Below are 23,989 nucleotides of genomic sequence, written 5' to 3' on the forward strand. Positions count from 1 at the left end.
ATTGAGAAGTACATGTTCGAGCAGGCCCTGAAACATGGGGTGTAAGCAAAATTTCACCCAAGAACAACAACCCAATGTCCCAAACTAGATCCTCAATGTGCTCTGCATGAGATCAGAGTGACAGCACATCCAAAGTCCAGCTGGTCCAGTTCTGGGGAACTTCTGGGTGTTACAGTAAGTGTTCTTACATGATTGTTAACTGTAAACTAATATACATTAGCATAAGGCCCTGARTAGTCATGTAAGTGCAACAAAGCCTGTTTTGCCTTCCCATCAATGTATCTGTGCAGATTCCTTTCACTTCACCATCTGGAAGAGTGCTGTGGAGATGAAAAACAGATTTCAACAGAGGAAATATGAGGGCCGCAAACAGGAACTAGACTAAAAAATGTAATAACATGAAGGTTTTCCTATCTTTTTAATCTACTTCTTTTACTGTGTGAGTGTTATGACCTGATTTCTTTTCCCTTGCAGCYAATTCCACTACCCAGGAATCTGCCCAGAAGCCTGAAACAAAACATTTGCTTCTTTTGTGCTACCCTTTTAAAACTACTTTTTTATAACATAAATACATCAYAAAACATACCATTAACCATGGCAAATTATCTTTCTGTGCAATTTTCAATATTTAGATCTTAAATCTGGTGTGGTTAAAAACATTATAGGAAAAATTATAGACCCACCACAAGCCCGTAACAATACTCATACTGTGTGTCTTTACCTTTGGGAAAACATTTTAACTACATCCAATGGACTCACTTGAAGAATAAAAAATTTTATGAAAGCTAGTGTGCCATGCAAGTTGTTTAATCTGAAGGAAACTGTTAAAAGATTTATAATGTGTTTATGAAATCAAATCTTTGTGTCTTGTGTCTGTGCATCTTGTAACAAAAATGTGAATAGGTCCATAGCAATGTCTGCCATTAAACCATTACCTTGATTTCAATTCCTAAACAGAAAGAATAAAACAAGCCAAAACAAACCAAAATAACCTAAAACACCCAAAACCAAACCAAAACAAAAAAACTCAATCAAACAAAACTAAAAACAAACAAAAAAACTTACACCAAAACCACAAGAACAAACACGAAAACAAAAAACAAAAACAAAAAAAGCACAAGCAAAAAACCCAAACCAAACCAAATATCACCCCTTGATGTAATAAAAATTACTTAAATAGACTKGTTCTGAGTAGTTCTTTTAAATGATAGAATGATAGAATGATAAGCACTAACATTTTCTAATTAAAGAAGGACACGAGAGTGAATCAAATCAGGTTGAATTTGAGTTCACAAATTAAATATTGTTTATGCAATTATAAAATCTGTAAGTGACCTCAGCAATTTTTAGTGACTGGGGTATTGTTTTAACATTGATATAGAATTCAAATTACTAATGGCCCCAGCTTTATTTGGTGGAATAGAAGACAACACTTACCTATTAGGAAGACCAAGATGAAGAACAGMAACATGAATTAACTGACTTAAAAGAAACTGATTTTGTCGTTAAAAGAGACTCTGCTATACAGTCAAAATCAAGGCACAGGATGCAACTCCATTTGTTATTGGGCAATAGCAAAGTAAAAAAAAATCATGAGAGCCATTTTCTCTCTCTCTGTCTCTCTCAACTATTAGAAACCAAACCACATTTCCAAAGAATTAAACAACCAAATACACCATCCTTTTAATGAGAATGCATTGTTATTCTGATGGGAKGACTTACAGTTTACGTGCTTGTTACTATACGCACAAAAACCTTACATGCTTTTCTTGCAGCAATATTCCTGGAGACTTCAATCCGTAAGACACTGAAGGCAAGGATGTATAATAGATACACAGTTAAACATTCTTCACATGAGCTCTCTGAAGCATTTAACTATGTCCTGTCTGCTCTTTTTCCTAAAATACCTACAGACACGTTATGGTTATAGTCTCTCCTCCAGATGCAACACTCAAAAATGCTTAAGTAAATTAGTGTTTCAAGTACAAGTCACACTATTTGCTTCTGAGCCAAGGGACCCGATTCTCAGTTATATCTGCATCCTTTTAACCACTTTGCAATGTAGTGGGCCTCTAAACCCCTTCAAATGTATAGAAATAGCCCCTCTGAAAATAAACTTTGTTTAAGGAGTTTCTTTTTCTTATACAGTTCTGCAGTAGGGCTCCTCAGCATCCCTCTCCCRAGAGCCCCGAGTCAGGAGACAGAGCAGCAGGTGGAAGGTGGCACAGGAGCATGCCAGGACATTTTTTGGCATCTGGTGATCTAGAACTCTGCTCTGGTTTCCAGGCTTCATGCAAAATGCTTTCTACATTTACATAATGATCATGGAGAATGTGTCCATTAATGCATAATGATCACGGAGAGAAAAAAAAGCAGGAGGCAAACCTTGCGGTGACCAAAGCAACAGTGACGACTTATTCATCAGTGGGACCCTTTCACTATGTACCTGAAGGGATGAAAACACAGCATGACACACTAGAATTTGTTTTCCAAAAGTATAATACACTACTTTGGTCTACATCTGACCTAATATTATGTTTCAGGACAGTACTTTGCAAGACTTGAGAAACTGCAATATAAATAACTTGCATATGTATTTACATGTGTAATGTGTGTATTGAGAGACCATCTTCTGAATTTCATTAAATTTTTCATAATCTGAATTTCATTAAATTTCATAATCCACTAATTTTGCTTTCCTGGAGGAAATCATGATAGTTGATAACAGAATCAAAGACTATTAATATCTTCAAGTCAAGTATACAAATATATTGTTTTTTTAATACWATATACTTTATATGTGATAACTGACAAAAACAGTCTGCCTGAATATAACAGAAAGAACATACTTTGGTGTAATAACAGTTCAGAAGTAGAAGGGGAAGAAAAGAAATTTCTTAAGTGAAGGGTTCTTCCAATATATATTTCCAATATTTCTCAACAAAATAGTTCAAAGATTTTAATCATTCAGTTTGAAATAATCTTGGTTCAGCAATAATTCAAAGCAATAATTCAACCTTTTTTGAAAATTGTGAATTATTATTATYATTCCAAAATAAAATTATTCATTTTACGAACTAAAGTTTCTGGAATAATGTTTGGGTTTTAAAAAATTTGGGATAGCCATGGAAAAACTCAGTAAAAAATAACAGCAAGTCAGACTTGTTCAGGTTAATCCAGATGTCTTGATACCGAAAAAAGAAGTCTCCAGAGGGCAGGGAATGTACTTTTTAAGTGACAGGTCTCAGAAACCCCTGACTGTGTTGAACTGAAGTTTATTCCATGGAATTCCTCCCTAACATAAGGCCAAGGGATTCCACCAGCATTCAGAGAACAAGGAGCTGAGGCTGTGTCGAGCATTACCCATCTCCAAGGGATGTTATACTCTGCCAATTACAGTGTGAGAGCAGGGTGCACCCAGAGCGGTGGTAAAACACGAAGGACTGCTACAAGGGAACTTGTCAGAGCGAGTTTCAATTCTGTCAGCTTATCCTGCATTAAAATAAAAAAAAAATACTTGAGAAATTTAGGAATACAAAGGAATGTGATTTTTAATCCCTGAACACTGGAACAAATTCAACACAGCATTGGCTGCTGGCTGGCTCTGGTGAAAAACTCCTTCAGAGTGTGCCCTGGAATGAGGATCTGGCAATAGCCAGCATTCTTGCCAGCAGCACACTGCTRCATCACCAGCAGTACTACAAACCAGAGAGGATCAGTCTTCAGTTAGGGCCATAAATGGGATTTATCAAAAAGCTACAAGTTTTTGCCACGTGTAGAATGCTAGTTCTCACAACATATGAACACATGGGATTTCTTGCCAGTTTTCAACCAGGATTTAATGTATATGAAGGGGAAAACATTTTGCTAAAATTGTTTAAAGTGCTGGTATMTATATGCAATGAAATCCATGTGCTGCCACTTTTCCAGCTCTTCTCAGCAATACAGAATATTTCCACTTGATGGCACCAAATTTTTTTTTTTTTAACCTCAGMTCAAAATAATTCTCGAACAAGATGCTGAATTCTGAGGAGATAATCAGGGGAAAAAACATGCTTTATTCTCAACACATTTCTTTTCTTAAAAATCTGAAGTTGTTTACAAGAATTATAGTGAATTTCTTTCAGTGCCTTTGTCTCTTTTATTTGACCCATGACAGTTATTCAAACTAATTTTTTTCCAATGCTTAGAGAGTATCTTCTTTCAGTGATGAAAAGGTTATGAGCCGGGTCCTAAATGTGAATGAATAATGCAATTTAAGACTTTTTTTTTTTTTTTTTCTGTTCCAATCCTGGAAGCTCCATATGCATTTATTTGCTTGTTTTGCAAAAGAAAGGCACCCATACAGATCATAGCAATATAGCAGGAAAAATTTTGAGGGCTGAGTGGTAACTTTGATTCTTACCCTAAAATATCTGYTGTTTATTAGTACTAATTATTGACTAGTGATTCTCCAATAAACTTAARTACTTTAAAAACAACTTTTAAATTCTGCTTTGCTGTTCTGTTTAGGCACTAGGTATGTAAACAAACAAAGCTGTAGTTTCAATAATTGTACCATTCTTGGCRATTTCACAAACTCTAGACAATGGTCAGAATCATGTGTGATGTACCAGATAATAATAGATTGTATACTGAATAATATTAAATTACAGTAAATATCCATTTCTTGTTTCTCATTTCCTCTTGCAACAGGGCAGGGCTAAATCCTGTGTCTGTGCAATACCTKCATGGGGAAAGGAGGATGACTTGGTTTGTGACTAAACCTTCCCTGTACCATAGTGACATGAGAGATGTACAGAACCATCCATTCAGGTTCTACAACTGCGAGCAAGCATTTCAGCCAYGTATAACGACATCTGTGAGGTTTCTGCCTATAAAACAGAGAATGTGCTGCAACACTGGGTTTTTTCCAAGCAGTTCTCTCCAGGAAGAGGATTGGGAAGCAGGGACAGAAAAGCTTTGTACATGTCCTCATCCAAAATTAGGGTACTTGTTAAGAGGTTTCAAGGCAAAATATAATACCAGAGTTCTTCCAGAGGCTGTATTTTTGGGTCTTGTGGGAGTAAACTCTGCAGTGCATGCTCTGCAGACATTGTGCATATGTGCAGTAGAAGAGCCCTTAGGATGTGCTGTATTCATTGTGCAGGTGCAAATCAAGTGCTCAGAGTSTAAAGCAGGGCTGACACCTCGCAGATACATCACATTTACTGTGACAGAGCCTCTCTGCATACACAYGTATGTTCTGTCACTTCAATGTTCAGATATGCAGCATGATTGAAGCGACTGTCACTGCCATGAACAGGCTGCTGAACATCCAAAGGTCTCTTAACYTATAGGAAAAAGTACTTMTTTGGAAAAGCCTAGGCAGAGGTTSGTTTCATCTACAARTCTCCYTTCCCTTCTGCCTGCTCTCTTTTCCTGCTCTCAAGGTCCAAACTTCCCAGCTGAGTCCTGAGCCAACCTGTAAAGGATTCTTCTGATCCATAAGGTTTAAAGGATTATCCAATACAATTTGTTCGTCTACTGCCAGTTCATAAATCTATAATGAGACTGATTTCTTATCTTCTTCAGAATTATCTTTCAACTYTAATTTCCACAAGATTTCTTTCTCTTCTGTGGGAAAGTAGGCCCCTTTTGCCCAGTCCTGGATGTCAAGRTCTCAGCACAATCTTAGCTCCATTTGAGACCTGCTTTTGAGGTCAAACCCCTCTCTTTGAGGGTATGAAAACTTCAAGTAAATGAGGCTTTTGGACCTGGAACTAAATACAGACACYAAGAGAAATATCTGTCATGGGCTGGTTTTCCTCCTTTCCATTCTCRAAGAGCAGCATGGAAGAAAGCTAAGTCCTACAAGCATGTAAGGATAGCACTATTCATTAACATTCAGTTATTATTTTAAGCAAGTGATCTTTTATCATTTCTGCCTAATAGCATCAGTTATTAGACAGAATAATTGCAAGTAACATTGCAACTAATAACTAATAACACTGCAACTAAGTATAAAAAAACCCTTTTCACTTTTTCRTTTTATTTTATGCTCTTCTGTCATTTCTTCCCTGTACATTACTGTTATTCAATTGCTACACGACATTTCTGGTGTTTCATTTTCCATTAGAACCTGAAAAAAATTGGTGAGGAAATGCGAGAGCCTGTGAAAAGAGCATGAGCCTCCTTTCTGGCTCTGGAAAATACAAAGAACAATCATTACCAGCTAGAGTTTTATTAGAGATGAAAAATAGCAGCTGGGAGCAATATTTCTCTTTTTGTCATCCAGAGGAAGAAAACTCCTGGCACCGTAGCATCTTTCCAAGCCWCTTCAGCTATCCAGCATCCAGCCCAGAGCAGTTTCTCTGGGAGCAGAGATCCTGCCAAGGCACTTCAGYCCCAGCACACATTCCAGTGCTGCTGTTCTGATGATGTTTGATTAACAGATGTACTACTCCTAGGACAGAGGCCCGACAGCCAAATTTATTTTCCATGGGCAAATTAATCTCACTTAAASCCTTTATTTTCCCTGTTTTATAGAGGTTGGTCATGTTAGCCTTAACTCACAATTAAACCAGAAGTTWCTAATGTCACACAAACCAAACTCAAAATTACTCTCTTGCCTCCCATATTCCAACAGCCACGGTTGATACTGAGTAGTATCTTGACAACATACCCATKATTTAGTAATCATTTACTGCTGTTCCACACAAATTTCTGCATCATGTAGTTTTTATTACTGAAAATTCTTTTAAATTGGAAATGGAGTGGTGGAGCAAACAGAAGAGATGCATGTCACATGGACTTTGCTTTAATTGTCATTATGAAGTTATTGGGAAATTAATGTCTCTGTTAAGGTTCTGTATTACTCTGGCTGTAAGACACTGCTTTGCTCACTTTTTTTTAAAGAGTATTTCTGGTATAGTTTTCATAACCACACTCAAATCTAGGTGCCATATGCTAGTCTAAGTTTAGAGACATGGTCTGGGCCATTTTGCATCCATATGAACTCTAGTGGAAAAGCTCAATAATGACCAGGATCCCCCATGTTTTACTTTTCCCATTCTGGGAAGCTAGCTGACCTCCAAGGCAAGTGTAGAAGATTCCCAGCATGTGAGCAATAGGGATAAGCTGAGGCTTTGGACTCCAGCTGGTGTTTAAGCCCTGAAGTACCATGACAGGCATGAACCAAGGTCAAAAAAACCATATTTTTAACTGTTGGACTCAGTGATCTCACAGTGATTTCCAACCTTAATGAGTCTACAATTCTATGATATTCAAATTGCTGTTTATTCACAGGCCTTTCAGATTATCCATCTACAATTCTCCATTGCTCTGAGTGAACTCGTCAGGATGTCATATTATCTGTAGAAAAAAAATTGACTGTGGAGACTAGTGCCAGAAATRTGTTCTGTAATGACTTAGGAAAGCAGAAGCTGTTGAAGGAGATTAAGAGGAAAGAGTTAATGATATTAATCTGTGCAGGATCTGAAGTGACCAAGTGGTCTGCAATGCAGGATGCTGCTCATTTCTGAAGATTATTGGGCAGAAAGAGCTATCAGCACAACAAGGGTCTCAAGCAGCAAGCTCACTGTAGCAGAGAGGAAAAAAATGGATAGCTTGTTTATGCCATTTGAGTCTTATTGTTTGGTCAAGAAAAGGCCCTTCATACAATGAAATGTGTTCTGTGAGGGAARCAGGAACCCACAGAGGCAGCTAGTGAGTGGGTAACCAAGTTATACCTACTAATAAAAGATAGCTATTTCACTGATAAATGTGGCATGGTGAAGATAAAGATCACAGAGTGACACTCAAAAGAAAGGCAAAACTAATCACTATCACAGGCCAACTTCATATTAGAAACAAATAATTATTGGAAAGCTGTAACAAGTTATTCAGAAGAGCAGAGAGAAATACTCACTAGGACCAGTGGAATACATAGTATAAAACAAAAAGGTAGTACGTGTAAATAATTGTGCACACACAAAATGCAGCAGTATGGCACCCGACACTCCAGTTTAGGAACAGAACCAAGTAGTAAAGGCAAAGATGTTGCAGATTTTTAGCAGATGTGGATTATGTCATGAAGGAAAGAAACCTGTATCATAAGGGAAGGTATGAACAAAGTTATACGAAGCAAAACAATTGACATTAGCATCCAGCACAGACAAACAGAAAAACAGGTTGTGCAGGGCCCCCCCCAAAAAAGAAGTTATGTAGAAGCAGTGGTATTATCTTCCTTTTGGCTACTATAGAAACTGGGAACTGCTTTGTGGTAAAGCATATGCAAATATCTAAGCAGATCTGGGAAAAAAAGAAGACATTTGAAATGGATGTTGAAATGAAAATAAGATGTAGCTGTTGAGAAATAAGGTAGGTAAAGTTTAGCTCATGCCATGAGACTTTTACATTTTGGAAAGTTTGATTAAGAGGGTGCACAACACAGAAGGCACAGGAAGAAAATGCTACCAAAGGAAAAGTCTGGTTTTCCATGCAGGAGGACATGCTTGCAAACAGAGCACATGAAGGCTGATGTGTTTGCTAAAACACCTACTGGTAAAGGACATCTCACAGCTGGAAGAAAAAAAATTAAACAGAGGATATTGCGGTTATTAGCAAGAATAATTAGTCATAGCATTTCTGATTGCCATCTATTTYCTGAAGAATTCATAGTATGTGGGTGGAATTAGGTAACTGGTGCATGTGACCACGTGCTACCACAGAGGCACAGGAAGGTGTTACTCAGCCAGTTTAGCACTGGATTCTTTCAACTGTAGGATAAAACCCAAGTGATTAACACTACTCCTTCTATACACAATTTAAAAAAAAAATAAGAAAAGGAAAAAAGCACACCTAAAGCAAAACAAAGTTCATGAAATCAGTTTCAGAGGAAATGACTCATGCTCTGGAAATGTTTATTTCTCTTCAGTGATCTTAAGAGGAGTATGGACAATTGGACTGTGAACAGTTTCTATTAAGAAAGATTCGTGTCAGACAAAGCACTAGAAGAAATTCTTTCAAATGATTTTCTGTATCTGTTGGACAAAATACCTGAAAAAAAAAGTATTTGGTAGTCTTTCTTGTAATACTTGTTTAGTTTGAATATTTCTAAATTGTTTTCCCTTGCTGTAAGCATTTTGGCCCAGGTCAGTGTGTTAAGTGAAGCCCATCATKTTTAATGGAATTAGTGACACTAAATACTGAGAAGTGAATACTGAAAAATAAATATAACCATCTTCTAGAAGCTGCTTCAGGCCTGTGTTATCCCACCAGACAGAACATTGTCCTGTGTCTGAGTGGACTGTGTTGTTGAAGATGTCCTAGCTATTTGCTGCTTCTCGAAGTTTCCATTCCGTCTTTCCTTCAGCACTCCTCAGAAAAATAGGGAGTGGACTGCAGCCTTGGGCATGCTCTAAACTCCCAGCACAGGATGTTTTCCTGTGGTTGTGCAAGAGATCCAACCCTTCCGTGCAAACACCACCTAAACTGCATRAGCACTGGTGTGCACGCTACCTGCCTCTAGATTGGTAACTATAGCATGTGCTGGACTGGTTTGCAAGCATTTAACCTAGCTGGCAAAAAAAACCCGCAAGAAACAACCTGTATTTTCTCAGTTTTCTCACTCTCCAAAAATAGAGTAGCTGTGTCCAACCTGCCCAGTGGCAATGGTCTCTGATCAATGCTAATCCTTCACTGTGTTTGGGAATTGTTTGTCTGGCCCTCACTAAACCATGCTAGTGACTGAACTAACGACTGTGTTTCAGTGCCCAAGAGGTTTCCCCCAGATCTATTTAACTATTTTGGAGCTAGCCAATGTTCATGCTTGTGTGCAAAACCTGTKCAGTTTTCCTTTTGTTAGAAGAGGGTCTATGGCTCCATGACAGTGTTATTTATTAACAGTTTCCATTCTGGTGCTGCTTTGGAAAGGAGAACTTTATACAAGCCTGGGGCTCATGTGCAAGAGGACTTGACAGAAGCAGGGATAAGACACAGGTACCTGCTGCCTGCAGGAATGCACAAAACTCCAGACCAAAATGAGTGCATTGCTACRGACAAAGTACCTTTTTCCTCTGCATGTGTGTGTGAGAGAGAAAGGGGGTGGGGATTAAAAATTACCTACTTATGTAAAGGGAAATTATGAGAAAAACAAGTTTGTAATCTTGGGTTTTCCCAAAAACCTCCTGCCGAATTTCCACTGTTTGCATTCAATTACCAGCCACAGAAAACAATTGCTTAAATCTCTTCACATCTAAATCATCAAGCAAAGATTTAGTTCAATTGGATTTCACAGAGATGACAGGATCTGTCAGTAACTTTAACAATGAAGATTTTCTCCTATGTCTAGTTTTACATGCCAAGTTTCTTTCTGCTTAGCTACAGTCTTAGACATGATCAGTGTAATTCCAGTGCAAAAGCCTAACAGACTGTTCCTTCAGAGCAGGGAGGGGTTTGTTTTGTATTACAGTTTTATAGCTAGAACAGGTGTTCTACTCACCCAGCTCATCATCATGAGGAGCATGCTCCTCTTAATTAAGAGAATCTATCATTCAAGGATATCTTGTTATGACCCACTTTTGTCTTTAATATGGACAAATAGAAAATGATAGCATTAGTGGTCAGATTGGGATTTAAAAAGCAACCCACAGTGTTGGATTCCATCTGTCTTCCCTGACAACAGGTTCCTTCACTGGTGTGATGAAGGTGCAGGTCAGAAAGGAGCCAATAACAAAATATCTTCTCCACTCATAGATACTGAATCCTTGCATATTTCTGTGTGTCAAAGACCAGGGAAATCTCCTGGCTTGGGARAGAAAAACAACAAAGCAAACAGAGAGGGTACTCACTCCCAAAGGTAACATGGGGACAATGCACACCAAACAACCTGAATACTGAGGAATCTATCAGCAGACAGCTCAAAGGAGACCTGAGTTGAATTACAAAGATCAAGTCACATTTCAAACACTCCTTTTTAATGGATAATAGCATGCACATTTTTAAAGGAAAATAGCAATTCCTTTAAATTGTTGTTAGTGTTAATAGCTAATGAACTATAAAAGCAACAGACAGTTGTGGTGTTGGGATTTTTTTCTGATTGATTCATTTAAATTTAATTTGTTTCTGTTTCACCGAGAAGCTGCTACCTTATTCTGAGCTACAACTGTGGCAATTAGCAGCAGTATCCCACTGTGAGTACGAGGCTGATTGCATGGTGCATCTGCAGTGGAATGACACTGCCCAGATATCTGTTGAAGAGATCAGACTACTAMCCCCAAAAATGCAGGATTGTCCATAAATACTTACTCAGCAGCACATTCTGAAATATACTATACCATGGTAATATTTTATGGGTGGGAAGCACTGCCTTGCTTATTTTACCTACCATTATTGCTGCCCAAACATTTTAGTTCAGCTGGTCAGAGCATGATACTAATAATGCCAAGGTTGTGGGTTTAATCCCTGTGTGGGCCACTCAGATAAAGTTGGACTTGGTGATCCTTGYAGGTCCCTTTCAACTCAAATTATTCTGTGAGTCTGTGGTTTTTACTTATATAAATGGAATATTTTRAATTTTGGGACACACTTTCATCTTTCTCTCTTTCTGTCTTCAGAGTGCTTGTATCTGGATTTTAACATAACATCTTCCCAAAACAATTACATACCAAAATGAATAATATTTCAGCATATCCATATTATCATCCTTCAAATACTCATGTCTCACACTGATTCTACTGCAGTTCTGTCTGAACTTCTAGTAAAAGCAAGTTATTTTATTAAAAATTGCATAGCAGTTTTCAGAACCATATAAAACTTGAGAAGTGGATAAAAAAATCTGTATCTAAATTGTGAAGATTTTCTGCTGCTCATACTGAATTCATTTTACAGTAACACAGAATACTATGGTGTGTCACCAGATGTTTAGAAGGAGTTACACAATAAAACTGTAAGATACTTGAGAACACCCAGACCAATTTGGATATGGTATTCCTGACAACTTGGAAAGCCCTTTGGAAATGGAAAATTATTAATTAAAAACTGACGTACCATCAACCATTTTTTACATATTTAGATTGTTGATAGCACARGGTAATTGTCTTTCAAGCATTTTTATATCTGGCTTGTTGAGCTCAAAGGAGATAAGGGTTTGTTTTTTTCTTTTCATTCCATTTAATAGGATTTAAATTCCAGTCTCAGGGGAAAAAAAAAAAAAAATCCAGTCTTCAACTTAAAAAACAGCCATGCTGCCAAACTCCAGAAACCTTCAGTGGGATCAGCACAATATATATTTATTTTGCTTTTACAGCACCACAGCCTAGCAGAAACCTCAGTGCTTGAGTTCAAGGGTGTCCAAATACAGATCTTCATTGCAAGGGGAGCACACAGTCTAYAACTGCAGCTGCCACACTGGGGAGATGTCAGATGGCTCACAGTGAGTTTACCCTGGCACATGGGCTGCCAGTCAATTCAGGTGTCCAGTGCAAGGAAGAGAAAAGAAAGCAGCTGTGTGACTGCAGTCAGTGCCACCAGCTCATCTCGCTCTCAGTTTCACATCTGAGCCAGTCCCAGCAGTCTTGAGGCCACCATGAGACTCCTTTGGGCTTCCCGGCGATGGCTATAAGGTGTGGGTATGATGGCTCTCAAATATTTGAAGAAATTGATAGATATCCAAGAGTGAAGAAGGTTCTCTGCATTTGTTGCAACTGTTTCATGTACAAAGCAAGAATTCCCTTTTATGTGAATTCATAAAATCCAAAGTATTATACATTGAGTGRAAAATATGGGAAAGTTTATATGGTCACATTTTTTTATGCTAGCCTTCACTAGGTAAATACACATATACTCCAGTGCGATTATTTTTCAAATACTACTTTTTGCTGGAAAGGTACAGGTATCCAAAAGAAATTCCTCTCCAAGGAAGATACTTTTTCAAAAGCAAACCAGGAACAGGTTTCCTGATTATTCCCAAATAGTTCTAAAGTTTTAATAATTCAATAAGATAAAATTTAATTTGAGATATTTCTTAAAGAGGTGGGAGAAGTCTTCTATGCATTTAATTTTTCTGCACTGAAGAATCCAGAATTTTTTGTTCCCTCAGCTGTGCTAGCTTTCAGAAATAACAACTGCTTTGACATTACCTGCAGCAGTTACAGCCTTTCTTGGGCACTTTGCTAGGCTGGGAAGTGTTCACAGTTGAATACAGCCACAACTGTGAGCTCTAGAAAGTCATTCCAGCCCACACTGATGGGTGTTGAAGGTTTCCTAAAATCTACCAGGTGCAACCAAGAGTGGCATTTGAYAATGAAATCTAACAGTTATCAAAATTCAGCTCATTCAACAGGAAAATGTCCTTAATCTGCACAACACGAGATGGGCTATGCTCATATCCAATGGGGAAGCTGAAAACAAGAAATCTACACAATATTTTACATGATAGTATTTTTCATCTTTTTAAAATGGGAYAGTGTGATTACACCACATATTCACTAAGCAGCAGGACTGGCATTTCATCCCTGCTTCCAAAGCTGCGTGTTCTATGGTATCCAGCTAGAACAGCTCTGTTCCCTCTGAGAGCCTGGGAAGGGAAGGAGTCCTCATTGCTCGCTGTCCTGCCAGGCTCAGCAGTGTTTTCACGTCAGATGCAAAGGAGCTTGGAGGGTGCTTTCACTCACACGCTCCATGGCCAAAGGACTGGGATGGTCTCTCACAATGCAGATGTTGGTGTTGTGAGTCAGCCAAACAAAGCAGGGTACGGCTTCTGGCTATGTGGATAAGAAACCTTACCACCAAATTATTGTACAAAAAATGATCACAGTCACCACATGCTGGGATTTCATCTTGCTCAACCGGAAGACATAACAGAGAATGGTGCTTCAGCAGCTGGATTGCTTCAGGAGGCTGCTAAGACTGCAGACTATCTGCACTAAAGGCAGTACCTAACATGCTAAGGACTGAGTCTCTTTTTCATGCTGCTAGAGGCACCTGTGTCGCTCCACTGATGGTATAGAAAATACAGAATTTATGTTCATTTACYTCCTATAAAGATGCTCAAAGCCATAAGCATTGCCCAAGGTTGGTTTGACTCATWCCTTGAGCAAGATTTTTCTGAATTGAACTTTTCTAACAAGAAAACAAAAATCTGGAACAGAAATGATTCATTACCTAATTACTCCATGTGGCATGTAGCAACCACTTGGTTATAAAGAGGCATGAGGGAGTAACTATTTCTATACCTTGGATAAGACAATGGGACACTTTACAAGTTGATAATTCATGGTCCTTAGGAAATGAGAAAAAAATGGGCTAAGAGATCTGTAAAAGAAGCAGATGGCTTGTACAGAGGGCATGACCAAMAAAACTGGCTGGGAGAGCAGGAATGCCAGTTAGCAAAATCTCATAATTCCAGAAATTATCTTCATTTGTGCACTGGGGTGAAACCAAGATCTTTCAAAAATATTACAGCCCCACTCTTAATAACCAACAGTCCTTTTCTGACACTTAATTCCCAGAATCTGGAACATCAAAAACCTGGGGACTGGGGAATGTTTCTGGGGTAGCTGACATCCACATCAAATCAAATTAAATTAAATAAAATTATGTATATCTTCCTATGAGATGCTTAAGCATAGTAAGATAATTTTTAATTAATCCACTTTTGAAAAGATAATTTTTAATTAATCCACTTTTGAAATTTCTTTTTCAAACTAGGTACTAAACACCTGTCACAGGACTAATTACAGTCTGCAGATTTGGGACCCCTATCCAACCTCCACTCCCTCTCTGATCTTATGACTTTTAAACATTCACACAGAGAGAATCCATCCAAGGAAAGCAGGGATCGATACTCTGATTCTATAAAMGGGGACTGATGCTCCTGAAGTGCTTGAATACACGTGAAGAAGAAAGGGTGCTTGAATGTGAGCACCTCGCAGGCAAGAACACAACCCAGCAGACTCTTCCTTGCCCTTAATCTGGTTATCCCTAGTTTGAAGAAAATTCCTCCCAATAGAGCAAGTTTTTATATTAATATTTTTTCAACATCTACTTGTGAACTTCTACAGTGATTTATAAATGCTGATTTATCAAATTTCTACAAAAAATTRTTCCAAGATAAAGGTCTTATGAACACCCTCTGTAATGAGTATAGAGAGAGATGCAAGTAAAATATAGYAATTGCAACTTGACTGTTGTACTCCTTTGCATGCCTGAATTAAAGTAGCTCTTTGCACACTGTAACTTCCACGAATCAGTCTGCAGTGCGATAACATTCAGCATCAGAAAGGATTTAGAAAAATTGTTGATTGATTTTTATAGAAACACGAGTTATTCATTGATGAGGACTCAGCTGCCTCTCCTGTGGCCGACCTGTTCTGGGGTAACTCAGTCTCTGATCTAGTTACAATCCTTATATAGTTTACTATTTTCACAAAGAAAATGTAACTGTACACTGCATTTCCARAGGGAGGTGAGAAGCAGTATGCTCCACAAAAACATAAAAGATGCTGTTTTTAGGGAAGGGTGTCTTGCTTCTCAGAACGTGCAAATCAGAAGAGTCTATGACTTAATTATATGAAATCATAATAATTACACACTGCCCACAAAAGTAATTATGAATTTGTTTTGGTCTTTACCTAARAGTTCTAACCAGTGCTACTGTAGCTTTTCGAACACGATAAATTTGAAACGTATGCCATGAATTTGAAAATGTCATCTAAATTAAATTCACTGTATCTCTTGCACTGCTTCATGCAATGCAGTAGCATAACTGGACATAAGCAACCATTGACCCTTGGCTTTTAATATTCGGTTAAAGCAGCCCAAAGAGTTTTTWAAAAATGTATTCTGATTTATTATASGCAGATTAATGTATTTACTGGCAAACAAAAAACACAAATGGTTATGTGATTCCTGCATTCCTCATTTTAGGAGGAAATATATTGTTCCTTTAAAATACAGTAGGCTGAGAAATGAGATTTCCATTTCTTTTTTATTTTCTGGTGAATAAGGAAAAAGTGTGATCTGTTAAGGTATTTCCTACATAAAGGTAAATATTTTTCTAAATATATTGTGGTTCAGYCTTTGTTTAACTTCTTCAGTGAATATTTCTTTATAAATTCTTGCTTGTTCAGGAAAAAAAAATCATCTGAACTTACTTATCACCCAAGAGTTTTTAATTATTTTTATTTAGAAAGACAGTTCCTGTTCAAGGTTATTTCTATAAAATCTCAGTTAGGCAAGACTTTTATGTGGAGATATACACTTTTCAGTTGTTTCATGGTAATATCAAGAAGTTAACAGGTGGCTTAGAAATGTTTTGAAAACTTTTTTTTGTGCCATCTGTTGCATTTTATCCCCATAGGCTAAAATACTGTGAATAGGGCTTTCTCTTGCATGTTGTGTCAGTCTGCAACTGAATCTTGTAGTCCTATCCCTGGAGACAAATACTTAACTTACCTGTATTGTTGCAGACAAGTTGCTCATCCTTACATTTGCAAAGTGTTGCTCTTCCATTTTTCATACAAAATAAAACCTACTATGTAATAATTTGTCATATATGATTATTCACGAAAAAAAAATCAGAAAAGAAGCTTTTCTATGTGTTTTAATTGATTGGTAACTGAAAATTATTTTTTAGAATTCRCATGATAATGGTGGTGAAATATTAGCCATCTAAAACACAGAAAGGGAGGAGGTTTTTTTTATATTTCCATGGGCATGGTTTATTGGATTTAATACTGTACCTAATCAAATATGCAAGGATTTGACTACAAAAGAGTGACTGAACAGTGGAGCCATTAAACAACTTCCATGGAAGCTTCAAAGAGAGACCAAAGTTAGACACAGCCTGCACTTCATAATGCAGCCAGAAGTTTTAAAAAGAAGTTTTGTATTGTTTCAAGAGTTGCAGATTACTGAAGCAAAAAGAATTTCTGCAAGCTCACGGGACTAAGGGTGAGTCCAACCATCTGTTGCAGAGGGTCGCAGAGTGCTGTGCAGCCCGAGTGGTTATCCAAGAGTCATCCAGCCTATACCTGGGGCCAGGAAGAGAAGGGGGACCCAGCATGGAGTGGWGCTGGAGCTGTCACTATTTTTACTGGCCAGATGAGAGTTGCTACTAAATAGTTACTACTAAATAGTTTCTATTAAATAGTTACTGCTACAGCTGCCAGCAGGCTACAACACACTCCTCCTCCAAAAGGATGGTACCTGAGCAAACCAGCAGCTAAACATCCAGTGGGTGGAAAGATTTACATAATTAAAGAGTTATAATTATTTGCTATTAGCATGTCAAAATCCCAGGGGCTAATTAGATCCCTTTTATTCTTTCCCAAGCTCCAAAAAACAGAATGGTGACAGTCCCATTTTAAGTATGGCAGAGGAGGAAGTGTAGGAGTGTTTTCTAAGTGGTAGTTTTCAAGCACTGTCCAAATAAACTGTTCTGGTGCTAAGATGCAACCAACATGCCTTCATTTGACATGGCTCCAGATGAATTTGTTGAACTTTGTTTAATCTCTCTATTTTCACTACTGTAGTTTTAAAGACTGAGGGTAAAAAAAAAAAAAAATTAGTGATTAAAAATCGTAATAAAAAATTATTTTTAAAATACTTCCTTGACTAAATACTGTCCAAAATTCATTTGGGTACTTAGAGATGTGCTGGATTTCTCTATAACTTCCCATGAAGCAGAGAATGAATTTGGAAGCTATTAAAAAGCTGTGGACTTAGTTTACATTTTGGCATGTGTGGTTTTATTTTTTAAAACAAAACAAACACCCCCTTGCCCTTACAACAACATACAAAATATTTGTATTTTTTTTCCTTTTTTTCTTTTTGGGGGGGGGGAAGGGGGATGACAACTATGATTTTTTTTTCCTGCTGTTGAGGAGTGTCTGATCATAAATAAAGCACTAACAAGACAAAGGCAGTACCATTTCATCTTCAGAAGGAACTTTGTATCTGATGCTGTGAGAAGATCCTGCTGTGCTGTGTTTTATTTCTATGGCAATGTACAACAGCTTTGGTAATTCTGGTAGCTCTTTCAGACACATGGCACTTTCAGGATTGACACATGTTAACAAAACTGCAGCATCTGACAAGTACAGAAGAAATTCAGTCCCAGGTGARAAATCCCAGGTGGAGATAGGGGTACAGGGCAACAGTTCCTCCTTTGCGAGGGCTCTCTGCTCCAGGGTCCCGTAGGCACCAGGCTCATCTCCCGGGCTGCACAGTTTGTCAGGATGCTCAGCTCTGCAACTCCAGATTTTAGCAGATCCAGACACACCACAGCCTTTCTCCTCTCAGCCCCCATGACAGACTGGTAGAATGAAGCTGACCAGGTGTCACACAGAGCATGGATAATATGGCAATGATGCTGACTGGCAAACAGAAATGAGAACATACAACTTTCTTTTAGGTACAGATGGCTCCAYTTCCCTGATCAAAATTAKTCACTTTTTWAAAAAAAATTWAAAATTGTTAATCTTGTCTGTAGAAGAGCTGTTAAGATTCTACACTTTGGGTATCCATCAAATAATAGCTTTTGTCTCTCATGATGATTTCACCAGCTTTGAATTGCCTCTGACCATTAACTAGAAATTCACTTGACCTGAGATTAATCTTGAAAGACAGGAAATGAAAGGTAATTCTGTGCAGGCCTTCCCAGACATGAATTAATACCAGTCTTTGACACAAACATGGTTTTATATAGTGAAATAACAAATGAGCTATCCTCATCTCCCTGTGAAGTCCCACATCTGTAGTGTTTACCCTAAGAAATATAGGAAGAGAAATGCTTATCCACGCTCATCACTTACTTACTCTGCTTCACCTTGGAATAAAGCTAGAGTGCCTCGTTTCCACTCCATATCAAAACATGGTCAGCCCTGCATGAGCATTCCTTAGCAAAATATTAGTTTTCATCAGGAAGACACAGAAGAATCCAGATTATGCAGCGATCTTTTAAAAGAGGAAAGGCAAAAAAACCCAGTTATTGTTGATAAACTTGTAAATGGTCTGTGGTCAAGCAACATTGGAAATTCTCCCTCCCCTACCCATGAAAAAGGGAGAAATTACAGTTTCTGCATTGGGAGGACTGAGCCCTCATTTCTCCCAGCACTTAGAAAATAATCTGAAGAAACTAAATTGAGCAAAGGATTGCCACATATCTGGRTAACTAGTGCATGTAATCTCAGTAATATTTTCAGGCCTCATGTATGTGTTTGACTTGAAACTGRTATTTTGTGCTGATTGCAAGGTGGCTAAATTATATTCCACTTTTTATTCACCATAGATTTACATTCACATCCTTTTGTAATGATAAGGAATACTTTTGTGACTGTTTCAGTATTCCTACAGTGCTTGAATAGTTCTAAACTGGTTAAAATAGGTGTGAAGTGATAATATTTATCAAGGCCAAGTATAGCTGCAGTATCTTATACTATCACTTGTCCAGCAATAAAAAGAGTAAGTTGGATTTCTGCTTCAATAAGAAAGAAAATTGGGTTTCTGCTTTGAATTATTTCCCCCAAGCAGAAGTTTAGAGGACTGGCACACTCACATCAATTCAGTTGGATCTTTTGGACATCCTACCTTTCACAGTGTTGGTAAAGTTTTCCTGTTAACTAACTACACACTGCAACCACCTGATTTGGGTGAAATTTATTTGTGAAGCCAGAATGACATTTCTAGTCCCAGGATCCAAGTAGAGCTGAAGAGAAGTGCCCAAAGGGACACATCCTCAAAGGACACCTGCTCTGTTCCCACAGCTCTACAGGAGCCTCTCGTCCCTATTCCTCTTCATCCCGACTTCCAGTTTACCTGAGGTCACTYGAGGGGTGCCTCACCTCCCCTTAGTGCTGCTCATGCTGCCTCAGTCCCCGGGGAAAAACGGGGAGCGGCTCCTCGGTTTTTCCGAGGTCTCCAAAGGGCAGACCCGCTCCAGAGGGAAGCCCCACGGAGCTGCACAGCCAGCGTGTGTCAGCGGGTGCACAGGGGTCCCTCCACCTAAACCATCAGCCACTTTTCCACTGGAGCAGGGTAAGAGCGGCCAGCCGAGGGGCTGAGCCCTGCCGGGGTGCCGCGGGGTCTGCCCGAGCTGTGGGTCTGACCTGTYGCTTTGCTTTTTACACCAGAGCCTGCGCAGGAGATTACCGCGGTAATCCGAGACGTGTGAAAGAAGGGAGACGCGCTTCTCCTCTCCGCCGCTTTCAAAGGCGCGGACGGCGGGGAGCAGAGCTGCCGGCCCCAGCTTCAGGACCACACCTGATGGCTGCGGGCACCCCGGGGGGGCGTCCCAGGAGGGGCGGCGGGAGCGCCGCCGGCAAGGGGATATCCTTCTCGGGTGGAACTCGTTAGCTACCATTGTAACCGCGGCCCCTMGCCAAAAGCCAAAACCCTGGGAGGGCTCCAGGTGCTACCAGACCTGGGCGAAACCTGGGATRTCACAGCACCCGTTCTGGCAAGGCTCACGCTGGGGCAAACCCACAGATACTCCTGAACACGTCCCCCCCAGCGCCCGTGGGGCACTCTCCGCTTCTGCCCGGACCACACCGCGTCGCCGTGCTCGAGCGCCACCCCGGAATGAAGCACGGCCCSGACCCCGTCAGGGAAGAACCCCCGAGCATGAGGAGGGCTGTGGGCACAGCCCKGAGGGAGCAGAGGGAAGTGAGCGAGCCCGCTTGCCCTTCCCGAGGGGTAGCACTCGTCTTGCATGCCTGGTTCTGTAGCCCGGGAGCGGKATAATCCCCGACACCCCCTCCCGCCGCTCCTCAGGCGCCCACCGACGGGCGGGCTTCTCTTTCAAAGCTCGGCTTGGCAGAGTCTGCTGAGCAGCTAATAACATAACAACCCTGCTTTGATCAATTCGAACTAATTACCCCTCTTAATTAAAGTCTTTAGCGGTTGTTTCAGTGTTTTGGCAAGGACGAGGAAGAGCTTTGCCGTGCGGCAGCGCCAACGCCGCGCTCCCCGCCCGCCCGTCCGCGCCGCAGACCCCGCCGCCGCATCACTCCTCGGCAAAGGTTTATTTCCACCAGGTCAACGAATTCTTTCTCTCTCCACGTGCAAGAATCAATGCGAAATTCAAATCCGTACAGAGAACAGTTCTGTCTATATAGATACGATATTTGGGGGGAGAGGGAGAGGAGGAAACCAAGAAGGGTGGGATAACCAGCAGGCAGCGGAGGCAAGACAGGATCAACACGAGGGGAATATATATACATCGAAATAATTAAAGTGGTGCAGCGTTCCCGGCTCGGGTAATACAGATTCCCAAATAAATACAGCAGAAATTAGCTTGGCTCTTTTTCTTTTTCTTTTTTTTTTTTTTTTTTTTTTAACCATCTTTCCACCTGAGATGCAACGACAACCAAAAAAAAATAGTCTTTAAAGAACAAAGGAAAAATTTAAAAAAAATGGGAAACAACCAGTCCCATTAACGTTAGTGGCGATATAGAGCATAATACACAAAACYGCTTAACAGGTGCATGCAAAGAGGCGGTGGGGCTCGCTCCGGCGGCGCCGGCGGCCGCCCCTCACGGCTGGAGCGGCGGCGGGCCCTGCAGCAGCGGCCCGGGCGGGGGCGGCGGGTCGGGCCCCCCCAGCTCGGCGGGGGGCCGGGGCAGTCCCATGGCGCTGTCATGCAGCTTACGGACGTGCTTCTTGAGGTCAAAGTTCCTGCAGAAGCCTTTGCCGCAGGTAGGGCAGGTGAAGGGCTTCTTGTCGTTGTGGGTGTGCATGTGGAAGGTCAGATTGTACACCTGGTGAAAAGCCTTGTTGCAGATATTGCACTTGAACTGCTTCTCCCCGCTGTGAGTCAGCTTGTGGTTTTTGTAATTGCCTGGGAACGAGAAAGAAGGGCAGAGGGACGTGGGTTTGAAAGACGGATACTGCAAAGAGGAGAAAAACATAAAAAAAATCCCGAAACCCTGTCCCATCCCCAGAGCTCGGCTTTAGGCTCAAAACGACCCCAAACACCCATCTTCTCCCCATCATCCCTGCAGCTGTTACTCTTAACAGACAACAAGGAAAGGGATCGAATAAACCGAAATCACGATAGTTGCAGAAATGAAACCCCTGGATTTCAACTTCACAGCAAAGCGGGAAGAAAAAGTAGCTAAATTCCTGTGTTTGGAGGGGAAAATAAGAGGAGAATTCGTTTGCCGAACCGCACTGGAAGCTGCGCKTTGCGGTGCGGCGAAAACGGGCGCTTCCCGCGGAACGACTGCTCCACGCTCCCTCCGGAACGAGACCTCTGCCCCGCTCCGTGAGCCAGGACATGTGTCGGGGTTAACGACACTTAAAATCAACCCAAATTTCTAATCATAAAAATTAAAAACAAAATTAACTCCCCACAACCCTCCCTGTCGCAATTTGTCCCGACACTTGACCTCGCTTGGGGAAGGGGGAGTCGGGCAAGAAAGAGGGCACTGCAGACTGGTACCTTTCTGGTGAAATCCTTTGCCACAAAATTCACACACAAATGGTTTGTAGCCGGCGTGTATTCGCGTGTGCGTGTTCAGGGTCGAGCTCCGGTTGAAAGCTTTGCCGCACTGGTTGCACTTGTGTGGCTTTTCCTGGAGGGAAACAAACCCCAAGTCACGKCTTGTTGTCTGCCTTGCGGGGTCTGTGTTTTGTTTTACGGGGTTTATGAGCTGGTTTGTGAAGTCTATGTGTTTAACTGGCAGCTCGCAGCTGCCGGTGCGGGACACCTTGTGGTACCTACCGGGTTTGGGGCAAACGAAATCTCCCCGCAGCTGCGGATTGTCCGCCCCCCGCCCCACGCCGCTGTCTCGGAGCGGTCAGACAACGCCGAGCTCCCCGAAAAACCTGAACGCTTCTTRGGCAGGGAGAAAGGGACAGAGGATGGGCTCACCTGGGTGTGGATGATCTTGTGCCGGCAGAGCGTGCTCGCCTGTCTGAAGCCCTTGCCGCAAACTTTGCAAACAAAAGGTCTGGCTCCCGTGTGCACCGGCATATGGCGCGTTAAGTTATAATGTGCATTAAATACCTTGAAAGAGAAATCAGACAATAAAATAAAATAAAACTGCGGTTAGAAAGTGACAATGCCGACTGAGAGCCGTCGTTTAAAAATCAAACAAGCAAGAGATCGGCAACCGGCGGAGAGGCGGACGGGGACAGTAGGCTGGGAAAGGGAGGCGGGCTACGGCGCTACTTGCCTTTCCACAAACTTCACACGTGAAAACTTTGGGCTTGCTGCTCGGGGAGCCGCGGCTGAACTCCGAMGTCTTATAGGCGATTTTTTCCGAGAGGATCTGAGCACTTTCTTTCATGTAGTGCTGCAATTGAGCCTGCGATAAGTCCTTGAAGGCCACCCCCGCCGGGTACTTGTCCACGGTCGGCAGCACCAGCTTGTTCCGCTCCGCCAGGTAAGCCTTGGGCTGCGGGTGCAAGGGAGAGCTGAGGAAATAAGAAGCCACCGGGTGGATGTTGACACTGGAGGACGGGTGACAGGGGCTGTCGCCTCGGTTGAAATAGCACAGGGCTCCCATGGCGTGGAAGGAGGAGTGATTGACCACTCGGGGTCTTACCAGTTTGTACTGCTGCAAGGGCAGGGCATCGCGGGGGAAATCTCCTTTCAAGCTCAGGGCACAGTTCAAGAGATCGCCGCAGCTAAAGGAGGGCGAGGAAGAGGAATCTAAGTGAGCCTTCCTGGGTTCTGCTCCGGCCACCGCCGCTTTGGGYAGGGTGTCGTACGCCACCGGGACGAAGGGGATCATGCAGGGGATGGAGGAGTTGAGGTGCAGAGCGTGCTTGGGGTCGCCTTTGGCCACGGAGCCATGGAGGAGCTGCGGGACGGGGATGGAGCGGGGCTCCGGAGTCCGCGCCATGATGCGCTCAATGGAGAAGGCGAGTGGCTTGGGCGTGCTGATCATGTTGCTCCTGGCAGACAGGCTTTCTCTGGACGGAGGAGTCGCTAGGATTTTGGTCGTCGTGTGGTTGCCACTATTGTCCATGGCTGAATTGCATTTGTTCTCCCGGTTTGAGC

General features: G+C 41.2%; 1 protein-coding gene across 1 annotated transcript; it reads right to left on the reverse strand.

The window, feature by feature from the left end:
- Nucleotides 1-21,515: 21,515 nt before the first annotated feature.
- FEZF1 (FEZ family zinc finger 1) lies at nt 21,516-23,957 on the reverse strand. The gene is made up of 4 exons (XM_057378258.1): nt 23,160-23,957; nt 22,856-22,990; nt 22,424-22,556; nt 21,516-21,820 (listed from the first exon to the last, which is right to left on the reverse strand). The coding sequence occupies exons 1-4, from the start codon at nt 23,955-23,957 to the stop codon at nt 21,516-21,518; spliced, it is 1,371 nt and encodes a 456-aa protein (XP_057234241.1).
- Nucleotides 23,958-23,989: the final 32 nt, after the last annotated feature.

The sequence above is a fragment of the Malurus melanocephalus genome, unplaced genomic scaffold (assembly GCF_030028575.1).
Source record: "Malurus melanocephalus ecotype Western Australia unplaced genomic scaffold, MMel_1.1 scaffold_11, whole genome shotgun sequence".
Lineage (NCBI taxonomy): Eukaryota > Metazoa > Chordata > Aves > Passeriformes > Maluridae > Malurus > Malurus melanocephalus.